The 18,951-nt window shown below is 49.0% G+C and overlaps 1 protein-coding gene across 9 annotated transcripts in view; it reads left to right on the top strand.

The window, feature by feature from the left end:
• The window catches only part of MSI2 (musashi RNA binding protein 2), a 215,433-nt gene that overhangs the window by 148,103 nt on the left and 48,379 nt on the right, over positions 1-18,951 (top strand). For all 9 annotated transcript variants that reach the window (XM_034068727.1, XM_034068726.1, XM_034068724.1 and 6 more), the window contains exon 8: positions 13,422-13,504. In XM_034068727.1, the coding sequence (XP_033924618.1) occupies positions 13,422-13,504 (83 nt within the window). The remainder of the gene's footprint in view (positions 1-13,421; positions 13,505-18,951) is intronic.

Here is an 18,951-nt window from a genome sequence, read left to right as displayed (position 1 = left end):
GCCTGCTTTTGGAGCATGCCCAAGGTAAACCATGGCCTTGCACCTCCCCACTTGTCTTAGCTGATGCTCGTGTGTTAATGAGAGGACAGACACCTTCATGTTCGCAGTGAAGTGCCCTTCGCTTTGCATTGCATCCTCTGCAGTTGCGGAGGGAGGGCTCAGTAACCTCTGCTGGCAGTGTGATGTGTTGGGGGGGGCACAGCAGGTCTGTCCCCCAGCCCCGAGCTGTCACAGCGCCAATGCAGTATCCAGGTAGGAGTCACCTTGAGCACAGCCTCGCAGCCGCCTGACACATCTCCCCCTGCCAAGAGCTCTCTGTCGGCAGCCTCAGGTCTCTGGGGTGCTGCTGGCACCGGGGCTCTCCGGTGCTGGAGATGAGGGTTTGGGGGCAGGAGCAAGGGGAAGGGTCTGGGTTTGGATTGGAGGGGAGTGGGGGCAGGTTCGGGCTCCTCGCGCTTCCCCTCCGCTGGCTGAAATCAGAGCACAGATCCCTGCCCTTGCACATCCTGGTGTTCGGCTGAGGGGCTGATCAGCTCCAAGGACATGGGAATGGAGCAGGGGCTGCCGGGCTCGGCAGTGCTGGCTTACCATGGTGGTGACGAACCCATCACCAAACCCGGGCTGTATCCACACCACGGGCACTGATTTACTGGTGCCTCTGGGGCAGATTGTCTGGTGAAAGAGCTTGAAACTGGACCAAGACACAAATGGGCCGTGATGGGGGCAAGCTGGGGGTCTGTGGGATGGGAGGGAGGTGCAAAGCCCTCTGCAAGGTCAAGCATGCAGCACTGTGGATTCTCTGCTTTCCTCTCCTTTCACCACAAGCAGAGCTACTGCTGTGCTGAGGTAGAACCCATCCCCTTCCTCATGCTGTTATCAGCCTCTGTGTTTGCTCTATTTGCCAACTGCATCCTGAGGATGTGAAGGCACTTCACAGTTTTACACTTTCCTTTTGCAAAGTTGATGAATACTAAAAACTCCTGCTCCCTGGTCTGTCAGTGATGTTCTGGGAGGCAGGGAGCTCTTCTGGGCTCTCTTACAGCAAAAACTCCTCTGGGGAAGCATACGTCCAATTTTTAATAATCCATTTCTATAATTGAAAGATTTCACATTTCTTTTGTAAGAGCAAACGTCTGCTTAAACATGGAGACAAATACAGCCGATAATATGTACTTGAAATTTAATGCAAGCTAATTCAGTTTGGCACAGTCCCAGATATGCTGATTAAATGGCCTGTGAAGTGCTACAATATCTTGATAATGTACATTCTACATTTGATTATATCATCAATTATGTGGCACCTAATAAAATCTGGAATTAGGGAAAAAGCTGGGAGCAGATTGTGCTGGTGCAGAGTGGGGTCTGGGGCAGCCTTGAACAAACTGCTGTGCAAGGGAAGGTATCTGTGTATCTTCAAAGGATCAGCCTTTAGTAAACCGGACTCAGCAGAGCATCCCTGCTTGGCGAGTGACTTGGTTTAAAATGAAATGAAGTGCTTACACTCCTGCTGGCCTTGCTCAGTCTCAGGGATGTGGGGCCACCCTGAAGAGGTGACTGTGAAGTGGATGCACAGCACAGTTGGTGCCTGAGTCTCATCCCTGACTCCTTTTCCTGGAGTTTCTCCTGGTTTCTGGAGCACAGAAGGGAGGGATGTGGGCTCCTCCTGGGTGCCTGTTGCATGGTCAGGGTGAAGAGGAAATAGGTTGCAAGAAATATCTTCCTCCATCACTCCCTTGGTCTTGCTTGGCACAGTTACTGTCTTCTGTCAAGAGATGACCTTGCACCATGTTTTGAAACAGTTTATGGCAGTGATTCCATGGTGGGTTTAGAAGGGAAGTCCCCTTCCTTGGCCAGAACCAGAGTTCACCTCTGTGAACTGGGGCTTTCCTGCAGCCGTCAATGGGAGCACCCTCAAAGCAAGAGCAGAGCCACCCTTCACCAGCTCTTCCTTGCTTGGGGGAACCCAAGTGCCTATCCTTGGGTTGGAGAGCACATCCCAGCCAGCTCCTCCATCATCTGTCACTGGTGATGCTCAACATGGTGGGGAGCCCCGAGCTGTCACCCTCTCTCAGCCACACACCCAGGAGCATCCATGACCATTTGGCAAACGTTTCTCATCCCTTTCCAGGGCAGTTAGTGTTTCTGGGTGACTGGCTACAGCAGGTTAGGGGGGATTCAGCCTGGATTTTATGGCCCTCCCATAAGGGAGGGTTGATGGGAAACAAATGCGTTATGGCCCCAGACAAGCTGTTGCTACATTTTTTGTTTCATTTTAAAGCAGCACTATCAACCAGTTGGAATATAGGCCTGGAGTATCGCAGGGAGTAATCTAATTAGTATGAAGTCAATTCACTAGTTCCTTTTGTATCTCGTGATTAAATAAGTGGGAAAATGGCTTGAAAATTAGGTGCTAGAACAACCCAATTACATTTCTGTAGCTTTTTGTATTCAATTTCATAAACAATTTTGCTCTTCGCTGGTTAATCAGTGAATGCCTTTTTCCAGTTTGAAAAGCACTTTTGAAATTATAATGCAATTAAATTGTGTGTGGATGTTCTGGCATAGCGAGTGTGAAAGCTGGGGGCCTGGCAGCAGGCCACGGTGTACCTTGACAGTAATGAGTTCCTGAGCTGGCAGCTTGCTGGTGTCGCTCATAATATCGTCCATGCTGGGTTACTGTAAAATGCAGCCTCCTCGACTCCCTTCCAGCCAGGATCCGGGTGTCGGATCCTCTACTTCCCTCTGCACTGGAGACAAGTCCGTGTTGGATCCATCACCACTGCGGGCGCGGAGACCAGACCCTACCATGTGCTTTGTGCTTGGGGAACAGGTCAGGATGCATGCGATGGGAATGAGGATGGAGAGGGTTGAGTGTTATTTTCCAGGGGGACGTAAGTGGGACAAGTAGGAAAACATCTCAGCATCTTGTCCTTCTCAGAGTCAGCACAGATTTGCCCTTGGCCTCTTTGCCTGGTAGCTCTTGGCTTGGGGAAGTGGTGCATCCAGTCAGTGTCCTCTCACTGGGCATGTTCTCCTCAGGTGAGCTTGTCCTATGGGCTCTGAAGCTGCTGTTTCTCTTATCAGCTCCCAGATCCATAAGCACTGAGGTATTGTTTAAGCTCTTCTCTTCACAGCCAAAATGCCAGTGGTCCATGCAGTATGTGAATCACAGTGCCACATGGCATCTCATCAGATGCCAGCTGCGAGCCACTTGCAAGGGCTGGCTCTTTAAGGCCATTAGGCTGTGAAGACCACTGCCTACTATGGGGTTCTGCTGTGCTGTCGCCTGTCTCCATGGGCCTTTTAAGGTCAGAGTGTTTCAAAGCATGGTTTTTATTCTTGTGGGGTATTTGTCTTGTGTTCAGCTTGCTCAGGGCAAGCAGGAGCTAAATTCAGCCTCTTAGGGGAGGCAGCTGAGTGTGATCACTGCCTCTGTGATTTACAGCTGAGCACCTCATGGGAAAGGTAGGAAGCTGTGTTAAAAGAAAAAGAAATAATGTTAGAAATAATGACTTGCTTGGCAGGTTTTAACAAGTTCAGTAATGGCATTAGGTGCCCTTGGCTCAAGATAGTAACCTCCTCTTAAATGATCATTACCTGGCTAATAAAGACCTCAGAGCAGGTCATTACAGCTTAATTTAGACATAGCATCCTGTTTGGTTTGCGCAGCATTGCCATCTTTCAAGTTGTTGAATCTAGTGCCTGAATGCCATGCTTGGGATTGGGATTTACTTGGGTTTTTCCTCTCCCAGCAGCTGCATGAAGAACTGATGCTCAGGTTTGAGTTTAGCAGCTTGTGGGGATGGAGATGGATGTGCATAGGTAAGGGAGAGAATGAGGGGCTTTTCCAGCTTGCCTTCAGCTCTGTCTTCATGAGCTTTGGTTAAAGGCAGAGCAGGAAGAAGTAATGGGAATGGATGATGCTGTTTGCGAACGCTCTCAAAAACGTGTTTAATTTCATGTCTTTAAAATCAAAGGGGTTTAAATGCAGACTGTAGGGCTTTGCTCTGTTGAAACACATCGTTTCCCTTGGGAAGAGGAGCTGGTTTCAGAGATGGGTGATGGCAGCCAGGTAGGAAGGTGTGCAGGAGCAGGGGCGCAGCCTCATACCCCCTGTGCATCTACCTCTGCTTGCTCACAGATGAACCATCACACTTCCCTACCCCCATTAGCAGCAAGTCCCAAACACCAGTAATTACAATAACCAACCCCTCCATTATGAATACTTTGAAGCCATCTCTTTGATAAGCCCATCTTCCCAGCCAATTTCCTATTTCCACTGAAAGCGAAGCCTCTTCCCTCCCAGTTTTGTGAATCTGTTGTTACAATGAAGAAAAGGAAATGGAAAAAAGGATGGTCCCCACCAACCAAACCATAACCCCCAGCTCGGTGCTGCGCCGCCTTTGTCAGCCCCGCATAGAATTATGCATCATGAATAAAAACTGCTGTCAACATGCATTGGTTTGAAAACATCAGAGCATATGGTATGTGATTATCTGTATTGTCAAATGCAATAAAGTGAATTTGGATATAATAAAAAATGTAATATTTTAGAGATTTAGTAATAAACTGTGGAAGAATTGACAGGCAGAGAGGGCTTGACGCCTGTAGGCAAGCGGATGAAGATGGCAGGGTGTTGTGTTCAGTGGGCAGTGGCTACTGCATCTGCATGGGGAGCTTTTCTGATGGAGGAGCCTGGCACCCCGGGCACCATGGCCTTCATCCCTGCCATCACCCTTCACACTGCTGCTGCGCTTGTCTGTGTCCTCTCAAGCTGGCATGGCCAGAGACTCGACACCACCACCACTGGCTCCTGTGGCCAGGTCTCTGCACCCTTTGGCTGCAGGAGAGCTGGCGAGTGGTGTCCGAGTGGTGATGAGTTTCCTGGGCTTGCCCCATGGCACAGTGAGGGGCTCATTTTGGGGATGGAAATCAGTGTTCAGGCTGGCCACTGGCTCTGTGTGCTGTGGGTCTTGCTAGGTTGGAAGTGTTCAATTGGAGCATGAGGTTCCTGTTGTGCTTGTGGGTGGTTTTACTGCATTTTGCAAGTGTCTGGGGTTCTGTTCTTTGATAGCAAAAAGAAATCTGTTCAATGAGGCCACACTTCTCCCACCCAGCTCTCCCATGGCTTTTATACTTACTACAGCTGGGAAGTTCATACCTGACCTGAACAGAGCAGTGAGAAGCTGTGAGGAGCAGCAGTGAGTGGTCCCAAATGTAAGTTAAATACTGCCAAAAAGCAAACGCTGCCCAAGACAACTTTTCCTTCAGTATCTCACATTTCAGCTGATGCTTTAGTTCTCGAGCTGCTGACCAGAACGTGCCCATTGAGAAATGATCTCTCCAACAGAGAGAAGTTGAGTCAGGAACAGACTTTGGGGCCTCCTGTGAGAAAAATCAGCTGCGGAAAGTGCAGACGCAGGAGTATCACACGTACGTGCAATTTGTCTTAGGTCACCGCTAATGCTTCTAAATGATCTGTGAATTCATTAATGGTTTCTGTTAATTAACAATATGATAAAACTGGCATTTAGTGAGTTGTCGTGTAGGGTGCGCTTCAGTCATTATGTACTCAGCGCTTTGGTTTGATTTCAGGACGTTAATAGGAGCAGGTTTTAATGAAGATTTGTTGTTACGAAGAATTCATTACCAAAAGTTCAGGTACCACTTCTGTGAGTGACTGCAGGGACTTTGGCCACAACCAGCATCCCAGCCCCTGCAGGGGGGGCAGATGTGCCCCCCAGCCTGGAAATACGGTCAAATTGGGTTGTTTGGGAGAGGGACAAGTCCCTTTTCCATGCCTGCATCCTCCCATCCAGGGAAAAAAGGCAACTAGGGTGGATTTTTGCCTGTTCATAGGGGCAGGCTGCTCTGTGGCACAGCGCCTGCTCATCCTAAGGTGCCTTTTTGTTTTCCTGAGCGATGCTCCCATTGCAAATGTCAGGCAGTCGTGGGAGGACGGAGCAAGGAGCCTGAGCCTTGCAGCTTTCCAGAACAAAAGCAAAGGAGAGTCTTGCTGGTGCCCTTTATCCAGCTGCGCGGCTGACCTCAGCTCTTGGCTCTCCTGCCGCGCTGGTATTGAAGTGCTCGCACCTTGTGTGGAGGGTTTGATCCAAGGCACTCGTCTGCTGATTTAATTCTGAGGATTCACTCTCATGTCATGGAGTATTTATTGACACTTTAAATACCTGCCCGTGGCTGCCGGGAGAACCTGACTTGTTTTCCATACCCGACCCAAGATGTGCTTAAACACCAAGTGGATGTGGGAGCTGATGAGCAGCATTCACAGCAGCGCTGCCAGAGAGCACACTTTACAGTTAAATGAGGGTGATACTTCCTATCCTAGACCATAGGTGTTAACCTTCTCTTTCCTCTTCCATCTCCTGATGATCCCTCTCCCTATCTGGTTATCACAGGGGTGGGATGAGTTCTTGTTCTCCATGGAGCAGGAGGTGCCTTCAGGTGTGGTAAAAACCTCTCCTTAGAGGAAATGTGTCTCAGACTAAGTCTGTGTTCTGTGAGTCTGGAGAGAGTTACTTAATTGGAAACTGAATCCTCTCCTTTGGTGTGTTTGCAGCGCAGGAAATTGGAATAACAGGAAATAAGGAGTTAGAATTGACAGGTTTTGTCATGGATTTTGAGCTTTAGTGAGCTGAGTTGCAGTACAGCAGATGAAAACTTTGAGGAAGGGACAAGAAACTGGGAGGAAGAAATGTAGGACCTGGACCACAGGGAAGATTGCAGTGACTTCTCCAAAGACACAGTATAAGAAGGCAGCAAGGTCAGGGCTGATTTTCACATCCTGTTCTGACGCTAACAACCAAATGGCTTTTCCCAGAGGCAGGAGTACACCCACAGGTCCCCGTTCCCAGACTCTCAGGGTAATGACTTGAATTACCTTTGCAGACAGCAAGGGGATAGAAACATCCCTGGTTCACTGTCTGAGCAATTAAAATGTCCCAGCCCCTCATTCTGTTTGTCTGTGAAGAGGAGATTCGGTGGCAGTGATTACAGGACTTGGCTTCCTCCCTTCCCATGCAGGTTTATCATCATCATCATTATTGTTTCTCTGAGGCGCTTGGGCAGTCTGGGGTGCCTGGCGCTAAGTAACTTTTTCCCCTCTGATTACAAGGGATGTGTGAATAAAGGAGGACGGTATCGATTCACACCAATCTATGCATCGACTGTGTGGGAGCCACTTGCAATTCCCAACAGCACCAGCAAGCTTTGCAACAGGGAGAAATATGACCAGGCAAGTTGAGAAAATAAATTAAACTAGTGTCAACGTTCCTTGTTTCTTCCCTCATTATTAATGGATGGAACGGGGCTCGTTTATCAAGAAGAGGAAAAATTAATTGACACAGGCTCTAATGCCATTATGCCTGGCTTGTCTGGTCACATTGCTTTAGTTTGAGTTTTTCTTTACGTTTTGAAAGGCATTTTATTACAGTTTACAGGACCAGCTGCCAAAACCATTGCTATAAATAAGAAGCAGGTGCATAAATAATGCCACAGCAGGACTGGACCTTTCTCTGTTTCAAAGCTTAAGAAACTTCAATGTGGGGAGAAGAGAAGAGGCATGAAGCAAACACAAATGAGCAGGTCAGGTACTAGACTGAACACAAAAGGGGAATGGAGCCTGAACTGATGTTTCCTCATTACAAGGCTGTGTGCTGTGGTGGGTGCCAAACTAGATATTCCCATCTTCATCATGGAGTGTAGTGACAGGACAAGAGGAAATGGGTTCAAACTTAAACAGAGAGATTGAGGTTAGATACAAGGAAGAGATTCTTTGCTTAGTGAGGGTGCTGAGGCGCTGGCACAGGGTGCCCAGAGAAGCTGTGGCTGCCCCATCCCTGGCAGTGTCCAAGGCCAGGTTGGACACAGGGGCTTGGAGCAGCTGCTGCAGTGGAAGGGGTCCCTGCCCGTGGCAGGGGTTGGAGCTGGAGGAGCTTTAAGGTCCCTTCCAACCCAGACTGTGTTGTGATTCTGTTGGCACAGCCACTTGTGAGGCAGTGCCAGGGGCCAGTGGCACCATAGGGACCCCGGGCCAGGCTCCCCAATGGAACTGGGCTGGCTGGTTGGGAGCCTGGAGCAGGACAGTGCTGCTGGAGCGTGTTCCATGTATAAGAGGAGGCTGATCCCGCATTAACAAGAGCAGCAGCAGGCGACTGTGGGGTTATTCTTGCCTAGCAGCAGGAGTGAGATTTAAGCAGAGCCTGCATCACTTATTGGTATGATGTGGACTATGTAAATCTCTTCCTTTCTCCTCTCCGTGCTCTTGTCTCCTGCCCTTGGTCTTTGGGATTATTGTGCAGGCACAAAAGAGCCCTGGTGATTACTTACTTTCCAGAACCCTTTAAGGAGCTCTCTGGTGCTTTGGTGTGCTATAAATGCAGTAAGAGGCAGTCCCAGCTGCACAGACCCTGCAGGCTCACCAGACAATACAGACTCAGCCTGGGTGAAGAGGAGCACTGCAGATGAGACAAAGTGACTCTCTCCACATCATCGGGTGACCCAGAACAGCCTGAGAACTGAATCAGACTCCTCCAGCTCTTGTCCCAGTGCCTTCCCCCTCCAGAGCATCTTTCCTGGTGGATGGAGAGCCTCTGCTCAGAGCAGCAGTGCCTGCAGTGGGCAGTGGTGTACGTGCCTCTAATGACAGTGGTTTTGGCTCAGGGGTCCCGGTTTGCTCATCAGAGCCCATCAGTGGCTCACCCCAGCATTAACCTGGGTTTAACCTCTCCGGTGCAGGATGCAATCACCTTGTTTTCCTTGTTTTAATGCCAGCACAGGCTTGAAAGAGCGAGACCTTTAACCTGGTAAGCTGCTTTCATGCGATCCTCCTGATGAGTGACGTCCTCTGTGTGTGCAGACGCAGCTGCAATATATAACACTGAGCACACAGCTAAACCTCGGGCTGTGGAAAAGTTGCTGCCAGCAAGCAAGAGAAAGCAGTTATATTTCATAGCAATGGTGTCGTCATCTCGGCTATATTTTACTGAGGTTGACATAAAACCTCTCAAGTGATGGCAAAGGTGTGAAATATAGTTGGTTCGAGTGTGAAAAAACCCAAAATGCAGAACACAGGAGCGCTGACATTTGGTATCTCCAGCATGGTTCTTAATATTATTTATGGCTTCTACCCAATGTTTTTGAAATCATTTTAATCTTTTGATGGTTTCAGTCGTTTTCTCAGAACAATGTTTCTCTTAGTTCTGGAATACCATGGCAGAAAGTGCTGCAGCTGAGCTCTGCTTCACTGCCCAGAGCCATCCACCCAGTGCTGTTCAGCCTTCTTGGCTGAACAAGGCTCTGCATCAAAGAGGCTTCTTGGCATAACCAAGGTGGGTCAGAGGATGTCCCCTGCCCTCTCGGATTTCAAGTGGCTGGGTTGTGTCTCTAGGCTCATTGTAAATGTTTTCTGGGGGACTCAGGGTTATTTGGATGCTTGGAACTATCTTGCCTTGTGCTAAGAAATAACCAGATTTTCTCTCCCCTGTGAATAATGCTGTTTCCTAGTGAAGAAATCCCTTTTGTGAGTCATTATTGACAAAGCCCCATTCTTCAGGCATCCAGCCCAAAAGGGACCTGGTCTGCAGGGCACCAAGGACCTTCAGCTTGGGGTACTTCAGCTGAAGGCAGCTGCATCCTCTGGTAACTGACCCCCAGGTATTTCAGGTTCTCATTAGCAGATGAGTGAGTAAAGTAAGTCCAGCGGAAGCAGTGGACTCCTGTTCATTGTGTGTTGCTGTGGGCAGGAGCAGTTCCAGGGCTGGAGCAGACCTGGGATGCTGGAATGAGCCCTCCTCTCACCAAAACCTGCTGCCATGGGATGCAGCAACTTTGGACTGGATGGGGACAGCAGAAGTGCCCAGGTAGAGCAAACCCTCTCCCTTTGGAGATCATCCCATCTGGGCTCAGGATGATCCTTGCACATTGTCTGGGTGCTTGGCAGTGCCCATTAACCACCAGATGAACTGACTCCATTTCCTGAGCCGGTGCTAAAGGAAGGGTTTTAAACTGAAGGTCACAAATGCAGGTCTCAGCTTCCTTCAGTGATCAGCTTTGGCTTGAAGCCTCTCGTTTGGGGGGCATCCGTTTGCCTCTTACTTCATTTTTTCCTTCTTTGTCTTTTCTTTTACAGAAAAGATTATTCAAATGAATATTCAGTTTTATTCATTTGAATAAAAACCCCAACCGTTTGACTCTGTTAAATGCTTATCTCTTAAATAGAGCTTGTTAGCTTCCAATAATAGCTTCATTCAGAAGGATGCGGTATAATTTCATTTTTAAATGGGTGCTCCTTGACAACCGGAATCCTATTTCTGTCACCATTTTAAAGAGCTGCTTTTGTTTTGTGTTAATCTTTTTCATACACTTTCCCAGAACCATTTTTTTTGTTGACTCTTAGTACCTCTCAGCAGAAATAATTGTCTGCTCAGGCCAGGCAGGTTTCGGAGAGTTTGGGTAATTTCAATCGAGCATGTATTCATTATGCTAAGTAATAAGGTATGCATGCGGTAATTGTGTGTGTGTGTGTGTGTGTGTGCAACTATTACAGGTCAAGTATTACACCTATTACAGTCTGAGTCAAAAAGTGACCCATTGCCCATCACTTTTATGAAGTTTTCCAGTCTGGGGCATATGATCTCTTGGGGACTGTTCATTGAAGGAGCGTTGGCATCTCTTGAATAGCATCCAGTGGGTTTTAAGTGCCTGTATGTGTGTAGATTAAAGTCCTCTGGTTGCATCCCAATCAGTTAAGATGTTGATAGCAGTAAAGGTAATATCATAAGTGTTTGGCTGTGGATGGAGTGCCCCGTGTGCTGCTGGAAGGAATAAAAGATGGAGTTGGGTTTCCTTACAGACCCCATCCCATGTTTTTCCTTGCCAAGCCAGCCAGACTGGCCTGTGTGGAAGTGGCATTGATCTTCTAAAGACCTTAAATGAGTGTTGACACCTAGGGGTTGTTATTTGATTCTTGTGATGAAATCTGTAATGCAGAAGGCTGGGTGGGTATCCAATGTAATCAGATGACTAATTCCTTGATAAACCTGTGTTTAAGCCATATGGAGTGGGATGAGAGTGGGAAACTTCTGAGTGCAAATGTGTAATGACTGCAGTGGGCTTTCTGGCGGTGGTAGGCATATTAAGGCTAATCTCATCTAAATTCCCTCTCTCCCCTCCATCCTGGCACTGAGACCTGCCTAAAGTTGAAAGAGAAAGCCCTCAACTGCAGAACTTGCTAATGAGCTGCTAATGATGAAGACCTTGTTGGTGCTCAAACAAGTAATGACTTGTAGCCCTGCACTGGTCCCATTGCTGGTCCCTGGTGAGGAGCTGGTCCCAGCTCCAGCGCCGCATGCTCCGGGATTCCTGGGATGTCGTGCACAGGCAGTTAACCACAAACATTCTAGCTTAACTATGGGTCTGTTTCAGGTAGGTTTAAATGGAGTACTTTAGAAGGCAAATGAAGGACTGGGGTTAAGTAAAATCCTTCAAGCTGCTACATGCTTTTAAGTGCAAAGGAAAACAGTGTTCTGAGCGCTGGGGTTGAGCCTGATGTGCTGCTGGATGATGTGCTGTGCCGTGGAGGAGCTCTAGAAACCATTTCTGGTGGGTTTTCCCCCAGTAAGAAGGTCCAAAGAGGGATGGGAGCATTCCCCGTCGCTACACGTACTGTGCATTCCCAGACAACGTGTCTGGGAGCTGTTCAGAGCTCACCTTGAAATGTACTTCACAGCTTCCAATATTGTAGCCTGCAAAATACATCTTGTACCTGTAGGTTGCTAAAAAAAACCAACCCTTCGAGTTTAATATTTCTGCTGTGCCCCACTGCAGCAAATTGTGTGTGTTTAGAATGATGAAGTGCTGCTTGGGGACCCTGGCACACAAAGTACGTGTTGCTGGGCACATACTGGGAGCACTGGGTCTGCTGCGGGGAGCAGGTTGCTGGTGCTAATGCAGATGGGAATTGTCCATAGCAAAGTGGGCTGGAGATGAGGGTTCACTGCTGTGTTCCCTAACAGCCGGGGGACTGGGATGGGCAGTGGATGGATGGACATGCAGATAGGAGACAGCAAAGACAAGCTGCTCTAAGTTGTGCATGGCTGAGCAGAGGGATGTTCTCGGTGCAGAGCTACCTATGGAATACGTGGACAATAACACTTGGAAGCACTGGGTTCCTACCCCTTTTCCACGGGTAAGGGGTGCTGCTGGGGATACCCCAGCTCTGCTCCTTTGACTGGGAGCCTGGTGTGAGGAAGACAGTGTTGGAAACAGTGCTGGAATCTCCACCATGGGAGTTCCCAGTGCAGTTTGGAGGATGAAGTTCATCTTGTTGTCACATCTTTAAGATTTCATTAGCTCCATTGGTGTCAGTGTTGGCTCCCATGTCAAGCCTTTGCCAGAAATGTGGCACATTAGCTTGGTTTTTGTTTGGGAGCTTGGTTGTTATTTTCTGCTCAGGAACATGACTGCAGAGCTGTGGTGGGCTGCCAGATTTCTTTCATGTGGCCCCAGCAGAGCAAATCCCATGTACAGCTACAGGCAGGCAGCAGGCATCAAACGGCCCTAAACCAGCCCAAACCCAGGGCTCCTTTGAAGCAGCAGCAGAGAAGAGAGGAATTATTAGATCAGAGGCCTTCAACGTAATGGTTTCTTGGAGGCCTCAGGATGTCCTGATGAGGTATTAGAGGAAGTAATTCAGGAAGAAAGGGACAAATAACCACCTCCGGAGCGCACTGCCCCGCGGGGCCGGCTGCATCCGTGCGGATGGAGCTGCTGTGGCTGCGCTGCTGGCCCCAGCACACAGCAGTGGGGACCTTTGGAGTTCCATCAATGGAAGCAGAAAATGCTGCTGCATATGTGGGGAAGCATTGGGGTGGGGTTTTCCTTGCCTCTGAATGAGGAATCATCTCCTGTCTTCCTGTATTCTTATTTCTTTGGGTCTCGTAACGAGTCAGCTCTAATGGAGAGGTCTGGTGGAATTAAACAAGAGATAAAATCAATATGGTTCCATAGAAATATAATTGGGTTTTGTCGAGATTGCTCTTAAAAACCTATAAGGTGTGAAAAAAAATATGGCCTTATTGTAGTTTCTGAGCCATCATGTAACTGGGGTGTAACTATCCATTAAATTCTGCAGGATGGATCAAAGAAATCCATAAGGAGGTTTTAATTCTCCATTAAATCCTATGGAAGAGCTGAAACAGAACCATATTCATTTTCCTAGAGACAATGCTTCTTCCCTCCATTAGTCTGTATCAAGTTCAGCAGCAGCTCCATAGACAGGAGCTGTATTTATATATCCATATATAAAGTTTTCCCGAGTAGCTAAGTGATGCTTTATTGAGTTGAAATTGGACTTAACACGTGTTTTTCTTTCCCCCTCCCCTTTTTGTTTCTTTATTAAACAGGATTTGGCTTCGTAACTTTTGAAAATGAAGACGTGGTGGAAAAAGTGTGTGAAATCCATTTCCACGAAATCAATAATAAAATGGTAAGTTGGGGTTGTCCTGCAGTGCCCATGGTCACAGACACGCACCATGCTGCATGGCGGCCCTTTGGGACAGCCTCCTGCCTGAGGTTCACTGAGTGTCAGCACACTGCGCCTGGTGCTGCTGCTGGACCATATCCCCTAGGAAGCCATGGCTTTGCCATCAAACCACAGTCAGCTTCCAGGCCCAGGCCAGGAGGGAAGTTTCTCCTAAGTGACAGTCAGGTCCCAGGTTGCGGGTTGCCCTGTCAGTAAAGCCACTGCGCCAGATGAAGAAGGGCATTTGTGTTTCAATTGGTGCAGTAACTTTGATATTTTCAGCTAAAATATTCTTTTTCCCTTTGTCAAAACATCCTCTGCTTCTCAAATGTGTATTCAGATATGCATTGTATATTGGTCTGATATGTGTTCACAGACTTTAAATTCAATAATAGAGCTTTTAGTGTGGATAAGATCAAAGCAATCTCCTTGGCATATGCTGGAGGCCTGATCCAATATTTGACTTGCTAATTTTTCCCAGGGCACCGAAATAATATTCCTCATATTGTTCCTCACTGCAATATGCATCAGAAGTAAAAGGAAGGGTCCCCTTGGCAAGCTGAGAGGTGGGATGGCAGGGCAGGACTGGGGCAGTACCCCTGGCCCTGCAGGAAGCCTCTGGCTCCATCTCGGATGGGTGCCACAGGCTTTGCCTCTGCCCTGTCCAAGCATCTCGCTGCTTCCCTGCCTGCCACCAGCGATACCTTGCCTGAGACATGTGTGGGTTGTAGAGGAAGCTCATTTCCCTACATAGAGTTACTAAATGCTGATTAATCTGCCTTAAAATAAACCACAAAGAACAAACCCCAGCCACCCCCACCGCATCCAGCCGACAGACCCAGCAACAGAGTATTAACACCCAGAATGTAAATGTAGGTAAGATTGTCACTTGGGAGGGAAGAGCTGCAGTGCCACACGCCAGGATACTCCTACTGCTTCATCCCGGGTGGGTGCATGTCACGTCACGCTCTGTGGGTTTAGTTGCTTCACACAGCACGGCTCAGCCTTCCCTTGGTACAAATCAAGTGCTGCCCAGTATTGCCCCGGCAAGGAGCTGGATGGAGGGTGCTGGTGTATCCCAGCAAAACCAGTGCCAGCAGCAGGGCAGGACCTGTTGTTTGGTGCTTCATAGCAGGAACTGCACTCGTGCATGCTAAAACTCCTCTTGGCACAGCCCCGTTAGGGGAGGAGTGGTGGGAGGATTTCTTCCCAGATGAAAAGCTCCCCGGGAAGGTGACAGCAGTGCAGGGAATGTGGAGGATGCGACAGGGCAAAAGCACTCGAGGAACATCACAAAGAGCCAAAGAAACAGCGTGGGCTGTTGGTGCTTTGTTGTTGTGGGTCATTAAAATGTGCCTGCTTGGTGCACGATCCAGGTGCCAGGAGGCTTTGAGCGTTCTCCTCTTGTCACTTCTTCTACAGCACTAATTTTAAAGCAGCCCACGAGGGAGGAGATGAGACATGATCCTGTCTTGGAACTGACTCATCGTCTTGCTGATGTGTCTGCAGATGAATTACCAAACCCATGCAGGGCCAGGAGAGCTTGTGCAGGCGCGTGTGACCGTGTGCTGGTACAGATGGCCAGAGGAGACACATAACCTGGCTGGGGGTCAGGGATAGGCACTGCTGGACCTTCCACAGTGCCCTTGGAGCCTGACCACCCTGGCTGCATTTTTAGTGTGTCCTCCTCCATCACTGAACTGCGATGGGGACAAGTTCCAGCTCGAGGTGATGAGGTTTGCTCAGTGAGCTGGGACAGGGATGCCCCATCCCCATCCCTGGTCTGCTCAGATAGAGCATCTACAGCTCCATGGGCACCCGTTTGCCTGGAGTTTGCTCCTCCTCATCTCCTGAATGTTGTCATTTCCCAAAACATGGGGGCAGGCAAAGAGTATTGGGGCTGCTGTTGTTCAGGAGCCTATTTCTAGCCTCCCGTCTCCCTGGCAGGCTATTTTTAGCATTCTGCTTCTGTTGCCATCTGTAAAGCTTAGAATGTCAAATGTAATATTAACTGAGCAGTGTGAAAGTGAAAAGAAAATGCCAGCGAGGTATTTAATAAATGAAACTTGGAATTTACGTGGGAGGCCAAAGATGCTCTCCAAACATTGCAGGGAGGGGGAACAAAGAGAACTCAACCAAGCTATCCCCTGAATATAGTTGCTTTGATGCGAGGAGACTGCTTTGCAAAGAGAAACCTGGTTTTCTAAGGGGGTGCAGAAGCAGCTGGAAAAGAAATGGGGTGGAGTAATTTGTTTGCCTTCAGATCCCACTGGGATGGAGTGGTTCACATCAGGGGTATAGTGGGATAAGTGCTGGTGAGCAGTGTGGTGAGCCCAGGCATTTGCATGGAAGTTGGGATTTAGAGTCAGGCTCTGGAGCACCTGACTAAGATGTTAGGTGGGTTTAAATGAGGTTTGGATGCTGCACAGCACCTGTGGCTGTTTCTCATTCTCACAGTGGGTTTTGTTAATGGATCGGGCCTCTCCAGGCTTCTCCCTGGACTGGAAGCCTTTGCTGTGTGCTGCTGCTGTAGATGTATGTATCACACACCGTGTACTTTTGGGTTTTCATCCACATGCATTGTAGTCTAAGTCACTTCAATCCCTGCAACCAGCTTGTAGAGCTGGAGCCTGGCACATGGCAGGGTGTTGTGGGAGAGCTGTGTGAACAGTCACGCGAAGAGGCTGATGGTCACAGTGGTGGTTCTCTGCACAGGGCTCATTGCAGTGAGGGTGACAGGACCCGGTGCTGGGCAGGCGGGTACCCAAGGTTTCACTGATGTCTGTGGTGCTAGGGAGAGGCTGGAGGTGCTTTGGAAACCCGTCTGTCAGCTGAAGGACACTGCAGACCTCTTGCAGGTTGGATGCATTCCTATAGCGTTGTCTTCAGAGTGCTTTAAATGACACCACTCCTGAGCTGTAGAGTGACGCTGTCCTTGCCAGGTTCTCCAAGGGTGGCTGGGTCCTGCAGGACAAGGAGGAGCTGGGTGCTTTGGGGACAAACTGAACCGATGTACCACAAGAAGCTCTTGCAGACTCTGCTCACCCATAGCTGCTGACTTCTCCTGCAGTCTGAGGACATGAACATCCCATTGCCCTATCCCACCTTTGGCAATGATCTAATGCATGTGTTTAAATACGCTTCTAACCTTTCTTCTGTTCCTGGTGTAGCCCTGCCTTTGCAGCAGGACTGCCTGAATACTGATTTCTCTGTTGGTGAGGGATATTTGGGCTGGCCCCGGCAGGAGGTGACGTGGTGTCCCCAAGGTAATCGAATCTCAGCTAACTGTGAATCGCACGTTGCTGGCAAGACAAAGTTGCCTTGTCTTTGGGTGGTAAAATGGGGGTTTTGTGCATTGTGAATAGGTGAGCATTCTGCTTTCCTCAAAATAGCCCAGGTTTCCTTGGAAAGCTTTAGCCATGGGGGTTTGAGACATCCTGGTGCTGAGAGCTGACAGCCTGTTTTGTTGCACTGGGTATAAGAGGCTTTTCACTCCCCATCTCAGCCGTCCTTGGTTCTAGTGGCTTTGACTGCTCAGCTTCACCCAAGAGTACCCCAGTGTAACGTTCATTCTCCAAAGCAGACTAAACAAAAATAGTGAATTTTAGTTTCCCTGCCTTATTTTATTTTCTTAGCCTTAGAGTTAAAACTTTCTTTGTGGGGCTGCTCAAGCGAGGCACATCCCTCGTGCAGGGGAGGTGGGGAACTGGGAAGTATTAGGATGTACAGAAATGCTGAACTGGAAGGTTGTGCAAGATCCAGATTTATGTACAGAGAGCCCACGTTGGGCAGGCTCTTGGGGGTGATTGTGTACAGAGCTGAGCATGGACTCATGAATCCAGGTATGTTCCCTCTTGGAGAAGCCCTGTTGCACATCCCGGCACGCTGTGATGTCCCTGCTTCCTCTAGGGTTTTACGCTCATGGCAGTGTGATGGTTATGGGCATCTCCATCCCATGCCCCATGAAGGAAAGGGATGGCTTCTTGCACCAAAGCAGCCTGGCCCCTATTTTTCGACTTTTCCTGCCTCTGTTGGTGTAGAGGCACCATCCAAACCCACCACATTGCCCACTAATATGGGGCTGCACCTTCTGTCACTGCTTTTCCCCTATTTGCCAATGGAATGGTGCCTGAGCAGCTTCTGAAGAGCGCCCCAAGGGCTGACATTGCTGAATGGGGAATGTAAATATCTACCCAAGATGTACTGCCATGGATGGGGTCATGCAGCCCCTTCCCAAGGGATGGCATTGGGGAACAGGGTTTCTGGTCCTCTATCTTGCATTTCATCCCTCCCAGGAGGAAGTAGTCTCTGCTGGATAACAGAGAATATTTTTGCCCTCGATATGGGGTAAATGTGTTTACAAAGGCTTAGGAATTATTTTTCTTCCCTACTGGTGACTTTTCCTTCCTCTTTAAATCCCAGGTCAAACCCCTTTGCAGCTCACTGCCATTCCCTTTATATCCTGTGTGCTGTGAAAATCATCAATCACGCTGGTCCTTGAGAGAGCAGGGGTAGGCTGGTCCGTGGCTGCAGAAGCTAATTACTGAGTTATTGTTTCTAACGGTGCTAATCCAAACTTCATTTTCCTGTTAATTGTCAGTGGAGCCAGGCTGGGTTGTTTTTGTCATCCCGGCTGTCTGCAGCACGAGGTGTAACCAATGCTGCCGCCGCGCTCCGAGTGATGGCCAGCCCTGAAAGATGCAGTTGTGAAATGAAATGACACACTTGTGGTGCTGGAGAAATTGGATGGGCTGCTCCTGGGAAATGACCCCAGTGTGATCCCCAATAAGTGAAGGACAGTTTGAGACAGTGCTGTGTTGGTGAGAGGAGGCTGGTGCTGGTGCTCAGCCTTTGAGCCTCTGTGTCCTGGAGCTGTCAGGGTGGTTGATGGAGGGGGCTGTGGGGCTTCTGGGGGAGGCACACATCTCAATTAGGCTGAAACTCAACCATCGAGGCTCAGGCTTAAGGCTCACTGGGAAGCTCTGAAGGCTTAATTCCTATAGGACAGTGATGGAGCTGGGTGCTAAGCACACATATCTGCACTGTCCTTGTCCCATCCCTGCTCTGACAACAGAACCTCCATGTGCATCATTGCATGGAAGTTTCCTTTCTTTTAATACTAGAGCTTAGGAACCCTGTGGGGCACCTTGGGGATCTCCATTGCACACTCAGTAGTGTATCTGCATTGCCACGTGTCTGCAGGAGTCTGTACATGCGTGTGTGTGTGCAGGGGATAGGGGTGATGTGCAGGTTGGTGACCCTGCCAGGAGGACACACTGGTCCTCACCACAGCCCTTGTTGGGGTGTTTCTCTCCCAGAGGTCTTGCTACCCCAACAGCCCTGAAGAGGAAGCAGAGGAAACCTTTGTCCCCCTCTGCTCTTATCCCACTGCCTCCTGCAAGGATCCAAAC

Source organism: Melopsittacus undulatus, chromosome 13 (assembly GCF_012275295.1).
Source record: "Melopsittacus undulatus isolate bMelUnd1 chromosome 13, bMelUnd1.mat.Z, whole genome shotgun sequence".
Classification (NCBI taxonomy): Eukaryota; Metazoa; Chordata; class Aves; order Psittaciformes; family Psittaculidae; genus Melopsittacus; species Melopsittacus undulatus.
The sequence above is the reverse complement of the archived record's forward strand: the minus strand, read 5'-3'. Positions and strand labels throughout refer to the sequence as shown.